At 37.7% G+C, this 16,701-nt stretch overlaps 1 protein-coding gene across 2 annotated transcripts in view; it reads right to left on the reverse strand.

Annotated features, from left to right (window-relative positions):
• pde8b (phosphodiesterase 8B) overlaps window positions 1–8,867 on the reverse strand; it is a 48,591-nt gene extending 39,724 nt beyond the window's left edge. Inside the window, exon 1 of one of the 2 annotated variants that reach the window (XM_074617161.1) lies at window positions 8,676–8,867. In XM_074617161.1, coding sequence (XP_074473262.1) covers window positions 8,676–8,723 — 48 coding nt within the window. In that variant the 5' untranslated portion in view covers window positions 8,724–8,867. Of the gene's footprint in view, window positions 1–3,662; window positions 4,515–8,675 lie in introns of those variants that run through there. The other variant, XM_074617160.1, reaches the window with a different exon arrangement.
• Between the last annotated feature and the right edge of the window lie 7,834 nt (window positions 8,868–16,701).

Consider the following 16,701-nt stretch of genomic DNA (forward strand, 5'->3'; position numbering starts at 1 on the left):
GGCTCAGCCCAGATTCATATTAATTACATAATTTGAAAGAAGAAAAAATCCACAAATGCATTTTTTTTTAAACAAAAAAGTCCAAAAGTATACTTTACCAAAATAAAAATAAAATAAAAGTTATTATATCATAGAATATGCCTATTTTATTTTGTAAATCTAGGCCTGAATGGGTTAATGTATTCTGGGGGTCTGATGACATGATCATCTGCTACACTACTTCCTAACAAAACACAGCTACATCCTCTGGGGTTCGATCATAAATATGGAGAAGTATCTGTTCACATGCTCGCTCATGAGAGGGATCCATCAACAAGTAGAAAGCACGCAAATAATATGACAAGACGTGTACACAACTCCAATAAGTTTATGATCTTCACACTGAGATTCTGACTCCACAAACTCTGAATGAAAACTGCTGCAAGACAGACGTTAATCTGCGTTATTCTCAGTTAACGTCTGAATACTCGCTGGTTTATTAAGTTAAAAGCATCTCATGTTAATTTGCTTTTTGTGTATGAAAGTTCATTCTTTACAAGACAAAAAAAAAAATCTTAACTCAAGGTCCACTTATTAGCTTTCTCAGAAGTTTTCTTTATCACGCAGATAGCTCATTTTGTCATCACAAACTTGGTCCACAGAGGAAGACCTTGAGATGTGGTTGAAAGTTTTGGAAAAAGCTAGGAAGTGCACCTTGAGTTAAACTTTTGACTTTCACATGATCTCCCATGATGAACGGGACGAGCTATTAGCTAAATAACTAACGTATTGTTCACTTTATGGCTTAACGATTTAGTTTATAAGGTTAACAGCTTATTACGCACAACGTCTCCCACATCAAATCAGACAATGTTTCCCAGTTTGTTAAACCTTTAGCTTTGAAGCAGAGCCGTCAGTTGTCAAACCACAGATGATCCTTTGACTCTTAGCCCTTTGAGACACACTCTCTGTGCTTTGCTGCTTGAGAACGAACCGATTGGATGCACATCTTCGCTCATCTGACATGCATTGTGCTTCTGGGAACCTTTGCCTGCGGCTGCACTATTAGAGATAATAAACAATAGTCTGTTAACAGGCTTTTGTTATAGCACACATTTTAGACTGTACTGTCTCATGAGAGAGCGGATAGTGCAGAGCAGTGCAAAATAGGGATTTCTGGGACAATTTCACCTACACCTGCAACACTTGTGTTAAAGTTGTTTATACAGCAAGTTTTGAAAATAACACTTTACTGTAACATAGTTGAGATTCACTATATTATCCCGATAATAATCAAAATATGCTTAAAGCTTTTAAAATGTCACTAAAACATACTGGAGTCAACCGTACATTTAACTAAGACATATGTCACATATGTCTATCCTTTGCACCTTAACTGCAATCTGTATATACATGTATATGTCTATTTATATACTGACCACCACATTAGGGATGCACCGATATGACTTTTTTAGTCCCTATACCGATAGCAATACCTGAGCTTTGGGTATCGGACGATACCGAGTACCAATCCAATACCCGTGTTTAATTATTAAGCTGTTTGCCTCACTGTGAGATGGCGCCGTAGAGAGAGGGCGACATGCCGGGAGCTCTGTACCTGTTCTGGTTATTTTAGATTTTTTAAGGTTAGTTTTGTGTTCTTAGGCCAGTTTTAGGTTATTTTGTTACTGCATATTATTTGTAAATACACTATTATTTTATTTTTTGCTACTTAACTTACTGTTTTCTTAATGGAGCTTCCCAGCAAAAAGTATTTCACACGATTGTACTTGTATAACTAGTGTGACAATAAACGTCTTGAATCTTGAATCTTGATTGGGATCATTCAGGCTTGACTTAAACATTGCTTTCCTAACTTTGTAAAACAAAATGTAAACAATAAATTCATAGCTGGATATAAATGTATTTATTATTAAAATGATAAATCTTACACCAGCAACTTGGTAAAAAAAACCTCTTCAAAATAAACAGGAATAACAATTCAGGTGTAAACTTTTTTTAAAGCAGCGACAAATTGCTCAAAACTTAAACAGGAATTAAAATGACAATATGTTATGTATATATGTATATATGTGTCATATAAACATAGAATTGAATTGAATAGATCGGCACCATTGTCACTGATATCCGATCCAGCTATTTGAGTCGGTATTGGCCCGATATCCGGTCCGATATCGGTATTGGTGCATCACTAATTTTATATACATTCACTTATAGGCTATAGTGGGAAGACACCCAAAATCTTGAGATACTCCTACCGGAGGTAAAACAAAGCACAACAATGTTTTCCATATTCTCTTAGGTCTCCTACATATGAAACTGATTCTTGTATAAAAATATTTTACTTTTGCAAAAGTGGTTAAATTGACAGATATTGTGACACACCCCCATAAATAAAAGAAATGCAAATTAAAGCCAGCTAGCCTGAATGGGAGATGATGCATGCACCTAAACTCATGTAATTCCATAATGCAAGCTCTGATTGATCCCAAATTGGGTGTGATAGTGGACAGGGGGCTCCCCTACATGTGTAAGGAGGTAAACAGAATGTGAATATATTGAAGCATTGAGGAAATACAGTACTACAAACACATAAGTACAATAAGCGGAAATATAAAATATGAAGGTCTATGATGAATGCATGTCTTTATAATACTCTTATACAACATTTTTTATGCAATATTTCATCAGTATGCAATTTCTACTCAACTGTTATTCCTCAGAATATAACATTATGTCTATCCTTTGTACCTTAACTGCAATTTGTATATATGTACACTGTATATGTCTATTTATATACACCACATACAGTATATCCTCATTTGTATATATTCTCTTAATCAGCACTTTACTAGTTTGCACTATGCAAACCTGCATTTTGTTGTACTTGTACTATGTGCAATGACAATATAGTTGAATCTAATCTAATCTAAATAGTGCATGTGTCATATTAATGCATGATCAGTGATGGCTGCTGCAGGGAGGGATTGATAAAGGCAGTAAATGAGAGGAGGATGAATGAACAGGATTGATGATCAGAAGATACCCCTACCAGAGGTAAAAGTTAGTTCCATATGCATATAGCTCTACATAACCTCTCTCTCTGTGTGTGTGTGTGTGAGTGTATATATATATAATTATATATATCCCCACTTGTATATGTAATGTATTCTTTATAATACTCTTATACAACATTTTATCAGTATGCAACTTATACTATATATTCCTCAGAATATAAGATATTAACTGCAATCTGTATACAGTATATGTTTATTTATATACACACCACATATATCCTCATTTGTATATTGTCTTAATCAGCACTTTTTGCATGCTGGTTAGATGCAAAACTGCATTTGCAATGACAATAAAGTTGAATATAATCTAATCTAAATAGTGCATGTGTCATATTAATACATTAAATGATCACCAGTGATGGCTGCTGCAGGGAGGGATTGATAAAGGCAGTGAATGAGAGGAGGGTGCATGAACAGGATTGATGATCAGAAGGCTTTATAGGCCTCCTCTCCTCTCAGGTAACAAACAAACAAACAGGCCTCCTCACGTGTGACTTCCACTCACGACCCAGGTGGTGATGATGATGATGCTGTGACCGAGCCAGCCTGCAGCATGCATGCACACACCGTGTATTTGCATCGTACCTTGACGCTGGTGTGGCTGGTCTGCGTCTCGGCCTCGATGCGGACGCTGTTGCTGCTGTTCTCCTTGCGCTCCCTGCACGAGTTGTTGCGCGAGTGTCTGCTCTGGTTCTGGTTCTGGTTCTGGTAGGTGTTGATGACGGTGGACGGGATGGTCTCGGCCGCATCGGTCTTGATGAAGAGCCCGTGCAGCGTGGCCGCGGTGCCCTGAGAGATGGTGGTGGTCTGGTGGGGGGAGTTGGATTCGTCGGAGTCCCGGCAGTAGATCACCCCGCTCTGAGAGACGTGGATACTGGGAGCGCAGCCCATGCCGCCTCAGCGACAAGCCTCTGGAGGAGTCAGATCCAAGATGATGAGAATGATGAACAGCGACGCGTTGTTGGGTACCACCACCAGCTGCTGCATGCACACGGCTGCTGTTGTCTCCTTGCATCGGCTGCAGGCTCGTATCGCTCTCTCCTCTGCACACATTAAGGGTGGAGGTGGTGGTGGTGCTGCTGATTGTTTAATTCATGCATCCAGTGAATCCTTCCTCTGCAGCCTCCTCTAGTGCACGATCCTTACTTTCGATATTCAGGAGAAAAAAAAGGTGCAAATCTCTCTGATGGCCTGCACCACCCGCTAGCGCATCTATATGAAAATAAAAATGAAATGGACTAAACCACCTGGCTGCTCTTCATCACCTCTTGCTTCATCCTCTGCGCGCATTTTTTCGGCCTGTGCATGTGGTGCAGACAGACTCTCTCTCTGCATGGCTTTATGAAATCTCTTCTGTGTCTCTACTTTAGTTATTCTGCTTGCAGATCATTGGCCATGGTCCATCCCTCTTTCTCTCTCTCTACCCCCTCCTCTCTCCCTCTCTCTCTCTCTTTACATCACACTAACATTATATCACTTCTTCTCTCCAGCAGTCCATTATGACCCTCTGATCTCCCCGGAGGTCATGCTGCTGACTCCAGGGGTCATTTAAAGCCATAAGGCTGTCAGAGAGGTAATGGAGGCTTGTATTTTAGCTTATATTTTATTTAGATTTCTTTATAAAGATACTCAGATATAGTCTCATTTGTTTTGCCAATAATTGTGCAGCAGTGTAGTGTTGTGGAGGATCACAAAATGACCTTTGAAAATGCAGTTAAGCCGATTATTTTCTCGATTAGTCAACCAATCAGTCGTTTTGGTCTTAGTCGACTAAGATTTCTTTAGTCGAGTCCCTCCCCATCTCCCTCCCCTCTCTCTCTCTCTCTCTGTTTACAGCACACTAACATTATATCACTTCCTTCTCTCCAGTCCATTATGACCCTCTGATCTGCCCGGAGGTCATGCTGCTGACTCCAGGGGTCATTTAAAGACATAATGCTGTCAGAGAAGTAATGGAGGCTTGATGAAAAAACACTTCACATTTCTTTTAGCTTATATTTTATTTAGATTTCTTTAGGAGAGAGTCTTATTTGTTTTTGCCAAAATTGTGCAGCAGTGTAGTGTTGTGGAGGATCACAAAATGACCTTTGAAAATGCAGTTAAGCCGATTATTTTCTCGATTAATTGATTAACTGTTTGGTCTATTAATCGATTATTCAACCGGTCTTAGTCGACTAAGATTTCTTTAATCGAGTCCCTCTCTCTCTCTCTTTCTTTACATCACACTAACATTATATCACTTCTTTCTCTCCAGTCCATTATGACCCTCTGATCTCCCCGGAGGTCATGACTCCAGGGGTCATTTAAAGACTCACTATGCTGAATTAGACATAATGCTGTCAGAGAATGCATTAATGCATTAATATAACAGTGATCTCACACATGCACTATTTAGATTAGATTAGATTCAACTTTATTGTCATTGCACATAGTACAAGTACAACGAAATGCAGGTTTGCATATAGAGTGCAAACTAGTAGAGTGCTTCTCCCGTGTGCCAAGCGTGTAGAAGAACTACGGTGGCCGACGCAAAAACGTGAACGGCCCTCTCTAGAGCCAGTTGTCGTAAGAGTAGCGTAGGTTATTTGGAGCAGAGCCAGTGTGTGTATGTTTCTATCAACAATGGATCACATAATGACATGAATGTGAAACCACATAATTATCACTTGACTCTGCAGCTCTCTGCAGCTCTAGAGAGTGTTTGAGCATCTTTCAGCTCATTGTTTTGTTTTTTACAGCCCATAGCTTTATAGTTTCTCATCAGGTAGCTATTTAAAAATCAGACAAACCCACTGTACACAACCATCAACAGCAGACAGACACAGTTAGAAACTAGCTAGTCATGTTCCCTCAGATCAGTACCTCCACCGGTGCCATGCCATTGCTCCGACGGCCCATTACTCCGAAAAACCAACAGTCCGAAAAATGTCCCACTGGACCGAAAGCCCATTTGTCTGACAGCCTGTTATCTCAACAACAAACGTCCATTGCTCCGAAAATACAACAAACAGAAGCACATGGCTAATTATTATGCAAAATGATGTCACCGGACCTTCCTGGTCCCGATATTACTTCACTACATTTAGTTAGCCTACTTTGCAGATTCAGATTATTAATACAAAATATAAACAACAAATACACATTAATGCATCAATAATCTTAATCCTATAATATACATTATTCTAAAATGGTCCATTCTGCTTAATAAGTACTTTTACTTTTGCTACTTTAAGTATATTTGATGCTAATACTTTTGTATTTTTACTTAAGTAAGATTTTGAATGCAGGAGTTTTACTTTACACTGTATTGGTACTTTTACTTAAGTAAAATATCTGAATACTTCTTCCACCACTGTGAGTTTCTTACTTTCTAATAACACATCGGTGGTTGTAAATATTAATCCGTCTTTTTCTCACACAGTCAACCCAAGTTTTTTTTTTACGTATTACTAATCTATAAACCATCAATAAATAATTTATTAACATTAACATTAATACATGCCATTACAATGTACAGTATAAGCCCTTTAGAGTGTATCCCTTATTATAAAGCGGTGCTTGAAGGATCTTGTGTCTAACTTTAGAGCTGTTAAATATCTCCTCCACATCACAGGGAGCACTGGATCACCTTGCTTCTCAGTATAGACACAGTTCATCTGTCAGGACTTTATGTATCATGTATTTTACTATACACACTTTTAATCTACGATGTCTTCTACCCTGAAACGAGTTAAGAGAAGTTCTTTAACACTACATGTATGAGCAGGCCTGGCTAGTGTCCAGGATGGGATTTTTTAGCAAAGCATTCACCACTTCATTCACAGTTTAACCTCAGACATATAGAAAGAGTCCGAGTTCATTTATCGATTTTCCTGGGATCCCTTAGGACAGATACTTCAGAAGTTAAAGCTGGAAAAGTTGTCAAACCTTTCTATGACTTCAGTGTAACTCCCCTCCACTCCAATAATATGCTGTATAATAGTGTAACATTTGCAGGGACCATTTTTCTGCAGTGAGTACTTTTAATTCTGATACTTCAAGTACATCTTGCTAATAATACTTCTGTACTTTCGACACCATTGTGGATAACACGTTTTTGTAAACAAACAGACAGCGTTATCTAAGAAGTTTGACTACTCCAGCAAGACAAAATAATGGAAAATGTCTTGCAGCCAATATTTAGACACACCAGAAGCTCTGGTCAAGCCTATCCAACTGGAGCGGCCTGGGAGCGGCGCTGGCGGCAATAAGGTGTTGTAGGTGTTCTTTTGAGCAAAAGAGAATAGCACAGCCCTTTTTTCTGTTTTCTCTGCTCATGTAGCACCAGTTTCATAAATATGTGCACCTTTCTACTGCATAAACAGCTTAGTTTTAAGAAACAATCATATTTCCAGTAGTGAAATACTTCTTTAAGGAACATTGTCAATGCAGGGATTTTATCTATACTGGAGCTTGCTGTATTTTATTGCTACTTTTTCTGAAGTAAATGATCTAAACACTTAGTTCACTTTAAGTATAAACTATTGTCTGTGTGGGTATTTGTATTGAGAGCATACAGTGTACAATAGATCTTCTTTAACATGCTCAGCACTATTAAATGATCACCTGTTGAGACTGCAGACAGCCCCCTGGTGGCTGGCCTCACACATCTGGTGCCTCCTCAAACCAGTATACTGTACACACACACAGGCTGATATACCTCAAATATCCTCATACATGTCACCATCACAGCTGTATGTATACTTTAGGCTCACACATCCAGATGTTAGTTGACCGTCTGGCAAACCACAAATACAAATTTCAGCAAGACAGCAACTATACACACAATAAACTATAATCACACAACAAACTATATTAATTAACCTTAATAATAAGAGTGTGCACATTATACCGCCCACCATTAGACATGCTTATATAGATCTCCAAATATGCTTTTTCTAGAGTTATAGAGCGTTTTGCATTTCTTTAAATATTTGTCAGAGTAAAGCAAATATATTTTCAGCTATTAAGACGCCTGACAAAATATCAACAGCTTATATATAAAACAGTGATGGAATAAGTATTCAGATCTTTTACTTAAGTAAAAGTAACAATACCACAGTGTAGAAGTACTCTGTTTTGAGTAAAAGTCCTGCATTCAAAATTGTTCTTAAGTAAAAGTACAAAAGTATTAGTATCAAAATATACGTAAAGTACTAAAAGTAACTCATTAGGTAGAATGGCCCATATCAGAATAATGTATTATATTATGGGTTTCTCATACATAAATTAATTCATCTCTTTAATGTTACAGCGGGTAAAGATGACTTAGTTACTTTCCACCACTGATATAAAAGTACTTTGTATAGAGTCTAAAATATTAGGCTATGTTTTTCATAATTAACTCTCGTCCACTTTAAAATCACATTTGTTTGTTTGTTTATTTTATTATTTTATTAGCTGATTAATGAGCAACAAGTTACAGACTATAAGTGTTTCAGTTTTTTGGGAGTGAGCATGTGTAAACCTAATGATTAAGAGCATCAATTATTAAGAAAATTATATGTATTAGAGTTCAATGAGAAGCTTATATTACAGTTTTTACAGTAAAGCTCCTACCTTTCTTGGTCCATTTGGGAATAAATCATCTGAAGACAGTCCACTCATGTCTCAAAGCCACAAAGTTTGTCCTTCAATATAAAAATCTAAATATAATGAGGAATATAAACTGTTTACACTGAACATACATACATAAACAAATACTGTATGATAACTAGCTGCCGAGCCTACAGGCAGTGTCCCCATGCAGGTACTGAGCCGAGGAGAGTTAGTTAGAAGTCTCTGAACTGAACTTCATAACCTTCTTCTCGTTCAGGCTGCACCAGCAGGCTCGGTGTCCGTGCGGCCCTAGTGTCCTCACAGTACGGCCCTAGTGTCCTCACAGTACGGCCCTAGTGTCCTCACAGTACGGCCCTAGTGTCCTCACAGCGCGGCCCTAGTGTCCTCACAGTGCGGCCAAGTGTCCTCACAGTACTGCCCTAGTGTCCTCACAGTACTGCCCTAGTGTCCTCACAGTATGGCCCTAGTGTCCTCACAGTACGGCCCTAGTGTCCTCACAGTGCGGCCCTAGTGTCCTCACAATACTGCACTAGTGTGCTCACAGTGCGGCCCTAGTGTCCTCACAGTACTGCCCTAGTGTCCTCACAGTATGGCCCTAGTGTCCTCACAGTACGGCCCTAGTGTCCTCACAGTGCGGCCCTAGTGTCCTCACAATGCGGCCCTAGTGTCCTCACAGTGCGGCCCTAGTGTCCTCACAGTGCGGCCCTAGTGTCCTCACAATGCGGCCCTAGTGTCCTCACAGTGCGGCCCTAGTGTCCTCACAGTACGGCCTATAGTGTCCTCACAGTGCGGCCCTAGTGTCCTCACAATGCGGCCCTAGTGTCCTCACAATGCGGCCCTAGTGTCCTCACAGTGCGGCCCTAGTGTCCTCACAATGCGGCCCTAGTGTCCTCACAATGCGGCCCTAGTGTCCTCACAGTACGGCCTATAGTGTCCTCACAGTGCGGCCCTAGTGTCCTCACAGTACTGCCCTAGTGTCCTCAAAGCCTATTCTGAGTCATATACCAACCTTGCAACCTCAAAATTAAGTAGGATTTTGAAACGAAAATAACTTTAAAAGACTATTAAAGAATGAAAATTGCAAAATAATTGATTTATCTTATTATTTATATATATATATATATATATATATATATATAAATAATATATATATATATATATATATATAAATAATATATATATATAAATATATATATATATATATATATGGCATCATCAGTTTTCTTTCATTCATTCATTCATTCATTCTCTGCCCCTGCTTGCCTATTTCTTTCAGTAAATGTCACACTTTTAAAAAGGTAAACATTGTATAGAATGATGATGTTGTATGATAGAACTACTTAAGTAAATAAAAACACATTAAGGCTACAAAATAAAGTGCATTATTATATCACCATATAGGCTACACATCACACCAGAGTCCTTGTGTACAAACCTAGCCTGTTCCTTTACTATACAGGCACTTAGCATACATACAACTCAGTAAATCCTTTCAAAATAAGAGTAAAGCATGTATACGTCGATCAAAAGATTAAGTATAGGTAGGCCTATAAGCCAAATATACTAAGACTTTTCTGTATACTTGTCAGTATGTGCCAAGTATACTTAAGTACACTTTTGTTAAGTATATCTCTGATAAGTACATGAAAAGTAAACTGAAATTATACTCTCTTATTTTAAGTTCAAAAGAAGTGTACTAATAGCACACTTGAATAAACGTCTGTGAAATGTTGAATACCACACTTGTACTTGTAGTGGAATATTTTTACCTTGAGCAATTAATACTTTTATTTAAATTTAAGATATTTAATACACTTTAAGATTAAGTCAAGGTCAAGGTAAAGGAAAACTTTATTATTCCCAAGGGGCAATTTGTTGTACAGTCAGCAGTACCACACAGTCATCATACAAAAACAATAAACACAATAAATAGCCTATTGAAGGCAATAAATACAAATACAATGCAGGGCGAATAAATACATGTAATAATTTGACTCTCACATCCACTTGCATGGTTTTATCAGACATTATAACTGTCCAGGGTGCAGACGTTTAAATGAAATAATCGCCTGCTTTCATGGAAAATAGATGTTTTTTTTACTTCATGGACACGATTCCTGATCTGTCATAACAGCATGACCTGACGGAGCCTTGAGTGCATCAGTAAACTAACGGTGAAGCCTGTTCGAGGAATATGAAGATATTTATAGAACTGGGAATGACACTGAGGGTGGATGGGTGTGTTGCTATAAATACATCTCGAGTACTCCTCTAAGAAGTTGCTTTTCTTGAGAGACACATAAAGAAATATTGGAGCTTCTCACCATGCAGACACGAAGCGTAACGTTTGATTCTGGAGCGTGACGGAGATGTTTCATGATCTGTGTCCACGTTATGACCCAGTTTATAGACACTTTCCTGGAGGGAGGATTCAAAGAAATGTGGATGTTGGCTGAGTTGGCTGAAGATTGACATGTTTTATGTTCACTGTCAACACAGCGAAACCAGGGCAAGCTGTCGGCTGCCTGTATCAAATAGGTTTTTAATCCTTCAGTAACAATGCTCCAGATATATGATAAATATTCACTGTGATTCCCTCAGGTTGTAGAAACAGAAAATATACTCGAGTCTCGACAAATACTGGATGGATTGCCATGAAATTAAATTTTGCACGTAACTTTGGTGACCTTCTGACTTTTCATGTGGCGCCATCATCAGGTCAAAATGTTAATTTGTCCAATACTTTGGTTGAGCTCCAACTGTACTTAGTGTTTAGTGCTAATTAGCAAATGTTAGCATGCTAAGATAGTGAACATAGGGAACATTATGCCTGCTTAAAGGGGACATATCATGCTCATTTTCAGGTTCATACTTGTATTTTGTGTTTCTACTAGAACATGTTTACATGCTTTAATGTTTTAAAAAAAACTTTATTTTCCTCATACTGTCTGCTTTAACATACCTGTATTCACCCTCTGTCTGAAACGCTCCGTTTTAGTACATTTCAATGGAATTGCAACAGAATTGCGTTGCTAGGCAACAGCTTGGGTCCTGTTTTACTTCCTGTCAGCTGATGTTATTCACATACTCTGCAACCAGGAAATAAACTGGGACACATTTAGAATGTTTACGTTTAAAACCTTGAAATGGTCTAAATATTGTAGATTTGTGACATCACAAATGGACTGAAATCCTGACGGCTTGTTTCAAAAAGTTCCGTTTCTGAATACGGGTTGTGTGTATTACTCTGTGGATTAAGAGTTTCAATACTTTCACAGTATTTATATAGAACTTAAACCTGCTTTATGATATAAAAGCTATGAAAATGTCACTTTTTACAATATGGGACCTTTAACATCAGCATGTTAGCTTAGCATTTAGCTCAAAGTCCTGCTGTACCTGAAGGTGCAGCCTCCAAGTCTTTACTGCTTTACTTTCGTATTTCAATGTTGTGTTGCTTTACACTTCTACTCCATTAAATATACATAAATATTGTACATAATATCAGTTTTAAAAACAAAATATATTGATGAGCATATAAAATACAGTGCATTGCTATTGGTTACTATCTAAAGCAATGCTTCTGAGCACTTTCAGAGCTTTCCTACCACCCAGACAGTTCATTGTTGACCTTGAAAACAGTAGTTGACAAAACAGTCTGAACTCACAGTCCACTGACGTGTACTTGTAAGTTTATTTGTACTGTAAATTAAACCGGAAATGCTGATCACAGTTGAGTGGCGTGTCAGAATGAGAGTTATGAAATAACTGCTTTGTTTTTATATGTGATGAACAATTCTTTCATTATTATACTTTTTATTTATTTTATTTTATTTTAATTTAATGCAACATATTATTATTATTGTTTTTGACGTATGTTTTTGTTTTTACAAAGACAAGGCATTATAATTTTATCCCTCTTTATCAGAGGTTGGACAATGCTTTCATTATTGTATTATTATTATATTTCTTATTTAAGTTATTGTATTTTTTATTTAATGCAAAATATTATTATTGTTATTATTATTATTATTATTATTATTATTATTATTATTATTATTATTATTATTATTATTATTATTTCTAAAAGAAAAGGCATTTGATTTTTATCTCTCTTTATAATAATGATAATAAATAATAAACTTTATTTGTATAGCACCTTTCATACAGCAGTTGCAGCCCAAAGTGCCTTTTCAGAGGAAGTGGACAATTCTTTCATTATTATATTATTATTATATTTCTTATTTCATTTATTGTATTTTTTATTTAATGCTACATATTATTATTATTATTATTATTATTATTATTATTATTATTATTATTATTATTATTATTATTATTATTATTATTATTATTTATTTTATTTTTATTTTTACAAAGAGAAGGCATTATGATTTTATCCCTCCTTATCAGAGGAAGTGGCAGATATTTTCTGTGTTTGTATTTTAAGTGCTCCATTTGAAATAAAGATGTAATTCCTCTGCAGACTCCTCAGCCGACCAGCAGAGGGCATGAGAAGTACACTTGATCAGATTTGATCAGCTCCATTCAGCTGGAGGCTGCTTTTGTTTTTATATTTTTTTACAACCTGTCAGCAGTTTTTCCTTCTTTTGTTTTGTGATCAGAAACTGTGAAGGAGAGGGGATGCCTAAGTGTGGAAGGAAGTGAGAAAACACATCAAAGTGGCACAAATGATGATTGTAGATGAATAAGTGAGGCAAAGGGCTTCAGACTCAGATCACAACAACTGAATAAAAACATGAGAAGTGATTCATGTTGGTCAATCAGGGCCGGCTCTAGCCCTTTTGGTACCCTAGGAGAAATTTGGATTTTTAATTTTCATAAATAACTGTATTTATTACAGTATAAATAAACAACTGGTCCCTGATATTGTTGGCTTAAAAGTGTTTAGTCAGTTTCCCTACAATTTACACTTTTATTAACAAATAAGTGCGAGCGGGCAGGTGAAAAAGAAAGAATGTTACAGGGGTGAAAAGTGTATTTCTTTCTTTCTTTCTTTGTTCATTTATTACCTCAATACAGAAATAGAGGAAGGCGCCCACCGGCATTTTTTTATTCTTTATTTAGAGGGTGACCAGAAGGTGGCGCTCTAGGCGACCGCCTATATGGCCTATACCTTTACCTGTCCCTGTGGTCAATAATCATTACAACAATGGAGTTAATGGGATGACAACAATGTAAACTGCAAATAAGAACAAACAGCTGGATGGTAAATTAAACCAACAGATAAAGAGGAAACACTTTCTGAGTTATAGCCAATATAATTTAATAAGAAGTAACGCATTGAATGCTTAGTAAATTGTGTGTTTCTGAGATACACAAATGTGTAGAATAGGTACAGTAAAGGCTGTTCTAGTAGGAGGACACATAGCAGCTAAAGATGAATGAGCTCTCATCCTGTTTACCAGGAAACGGGATTTCAGTCTCTTCTGCTCAACTTGCAAGAATGTGTGTAGCTTACCCTGTTATGACATAAGCAGGCCTTTGTTTCCCTAAAGCTGAATTATGCACGGCTCAACTGAATCCGTCTTACACAAACACACACACACACACACACACACACGCACGCACACACACACACACACACACACACACACACACGCACACACACACACAGTACAGACTGCTTATGTTACACTTTGATGCACGGAGGAGGCTTTCACACTTGATGTGTTTGTCCATATATTCATGTGCACAGACACACACACACACACACACACACACACACACACACACACACACACACACACACACACACACACATACAGGAGGTCTGAGGTCAGGAGGACCTTTTCTCCTGTGCATTAAAGTCAGTCATCAGTTTTTTGTGTCGGTGACGTGAAGGAGAATTCAGAGAAATGTGCAGTTTGTCCTGATGTAGAGACGGTACATAATATTCATATTTCCCTTGTTAGTTATGAGAATACTGTGCAAATGTTTTCAAAATTGTATATATACGTTATTCAATGGAAGTGAATAATGATCTAATTTACATCCCAACGACTGCAGCATTGCTTTGACTTGTTCATGTTGTTTTACCTGCACACATTTGATTTCATATTCTTCTTGTTTTACTCTAATTATGTGACGCGATGTATGAAATGAAACCTTAAGTTTGTGATTTTATTTCATCACATCATGAACAAAGATCCAATAACCTTTTCTAATCCACCAGAACAGCTGGATGTCAGGACAAAGATAGTTGTTGCAGGTCTCTGCACGTCATCGCTGACGTAAGGCGGCGACGGCACCAGTAAACTCTAAATGATATGATCAAACCTGGAACCTGTCTGCCGTCTTCTCACCTCTCCCACCTTTTATATTAGTCCGAGCATCAAAACGCATCGACAGGAGACGATCAATATAGCTTGACAGTTTATCCTGTGATAAGAAATGTAATTTTCTTACCACTGAAAATATAGAAACAGCTGAAAGTTTTGCAAGAGATGTAGGTTTTCATTAACATGTAATTTGTGGTGAATGTGAGGGCTGTTTATCAGTGTCAGAGGCGGAGCAGATACAAGGCGACCTCACAGTCGAGTCACAGCATCTCAGTCACAGCGTTTTGGCTCGCAACCCTGAGCGGCAGCATGTTCAGAGTCTATATTGGCATGTGTTCGGCTGTTATCTGTTAATAAACTTCTGACAATAAAACATCTGAAAAGTTACTGATGAATATATTTTAAGTTTTCAGATACATTTATTAGGTTTCAGTCTGAAAAGTTCAGATGGAGGACACGTCAGAACATCAGTGAAATGTCAGCAGCACAGAGCTCCAGGCTTTCTGTCTGACCTTTGATTAAAAGAGGTCAGACCCTGCCGGGTTAGATGTAATGTCGACAGTTTGGAGGGTATGTGGGTCAAGATGTGAGACTTCCAGTTGCTGTAACTGATGAATCAATATTATCTGAATGTTTTTTCTTGTGCCATCATCAGGTCAACATTTTAATTTGTCCAATACTTTGGTTTATGACTAAATAGATTACCTGCAAAACTAATGACATTCCCGTCTGCCTCAGCTGTACTTTATGTTAATTAGCAAATGTTGGACGCTAACATGCTAAACTAAGGGTGCATTCCAAATCGTATACTTTTTCTTTTTACTTTTAGTACATAGTGCAGCTGTGTAGTGTTGCATGCAGTATGCATAACATTGTGCCTTTAGTACGTACTGTGCGTTCCAATACCCATACTACCCTACTATTTAGTATGCCAGAAAAAGATTTAGTATGTCCCAATACATAATATGTCAAATGCAGTATGCCAACAATGCCAGGATGTCCTACTACACCTGGTCACATTTTGCATAATGCAAGCCAGCATGCTTTTCTGGCTATTCTGACCCACAATCCTCTGTGCAGGGGATACATGAGCAAGAGGGTCAAAGTTCAAGGTGCAATGTTGTACAAAATGTGATCACCCACAACAGCCAAGTTATCTAGCAACTGACTATGGCTACGTTCCAAATCGCATACTTTTTCTTTTTACTTCTAGTACGTACTGCAGCTGCCCTTACAAAGTACGTACTGTTTCATGCAGTACACATACTACTTCGTCATAACATTGCACCTTGAACTTTGACCTTCTTGCTCTTGTGGGTCAGAATAGCCAGAAAAGCATGCTGGCTTGCATTCTGCAAAATGTGACCGGGTGTAGTAGGACATCCTGGTATTTTTGGCATACTGCATTTGACATATTATGTATTGGGACATACTAAATCTTTTTCTGGCATACTAAATAGTAGGGTAGTATGGGTATTGGAACGCACAGTACGTACTAAAGGCACAATGTTATGCATACTGCATGCAACACTGCACAGCTGCAGTATGTGCTAAAAGTAAAAAGAAAAAGTATGCCATTTGGAACGCACCCTATGTGTGCAGTTTATGAGGCAGCTTCATTTTTGTTATTTCCCCCAGTTTCTCTCCTTTTTCCTCTTTCTTTGTACGTTTAACGCTGGATTAAAAAATCCCAAAGCACAATTTTTTCTCTAATTTTCAAAAAT

This window comes from Sebastes fasciatus, chromosome 19 (genome assembly GCF_043250625.1).
Source record: "Sebastes fasciatus isolate fSebFas1 chromosome 19, fSebFas1.pri, whole genome shotgun sequence".
Lineage (NCBI taxonomy): Eukaryota > Metazoa > Chordata > Actinopteri > Perciformes > Sebastidae > Sebastes > Sebastes fasciatus.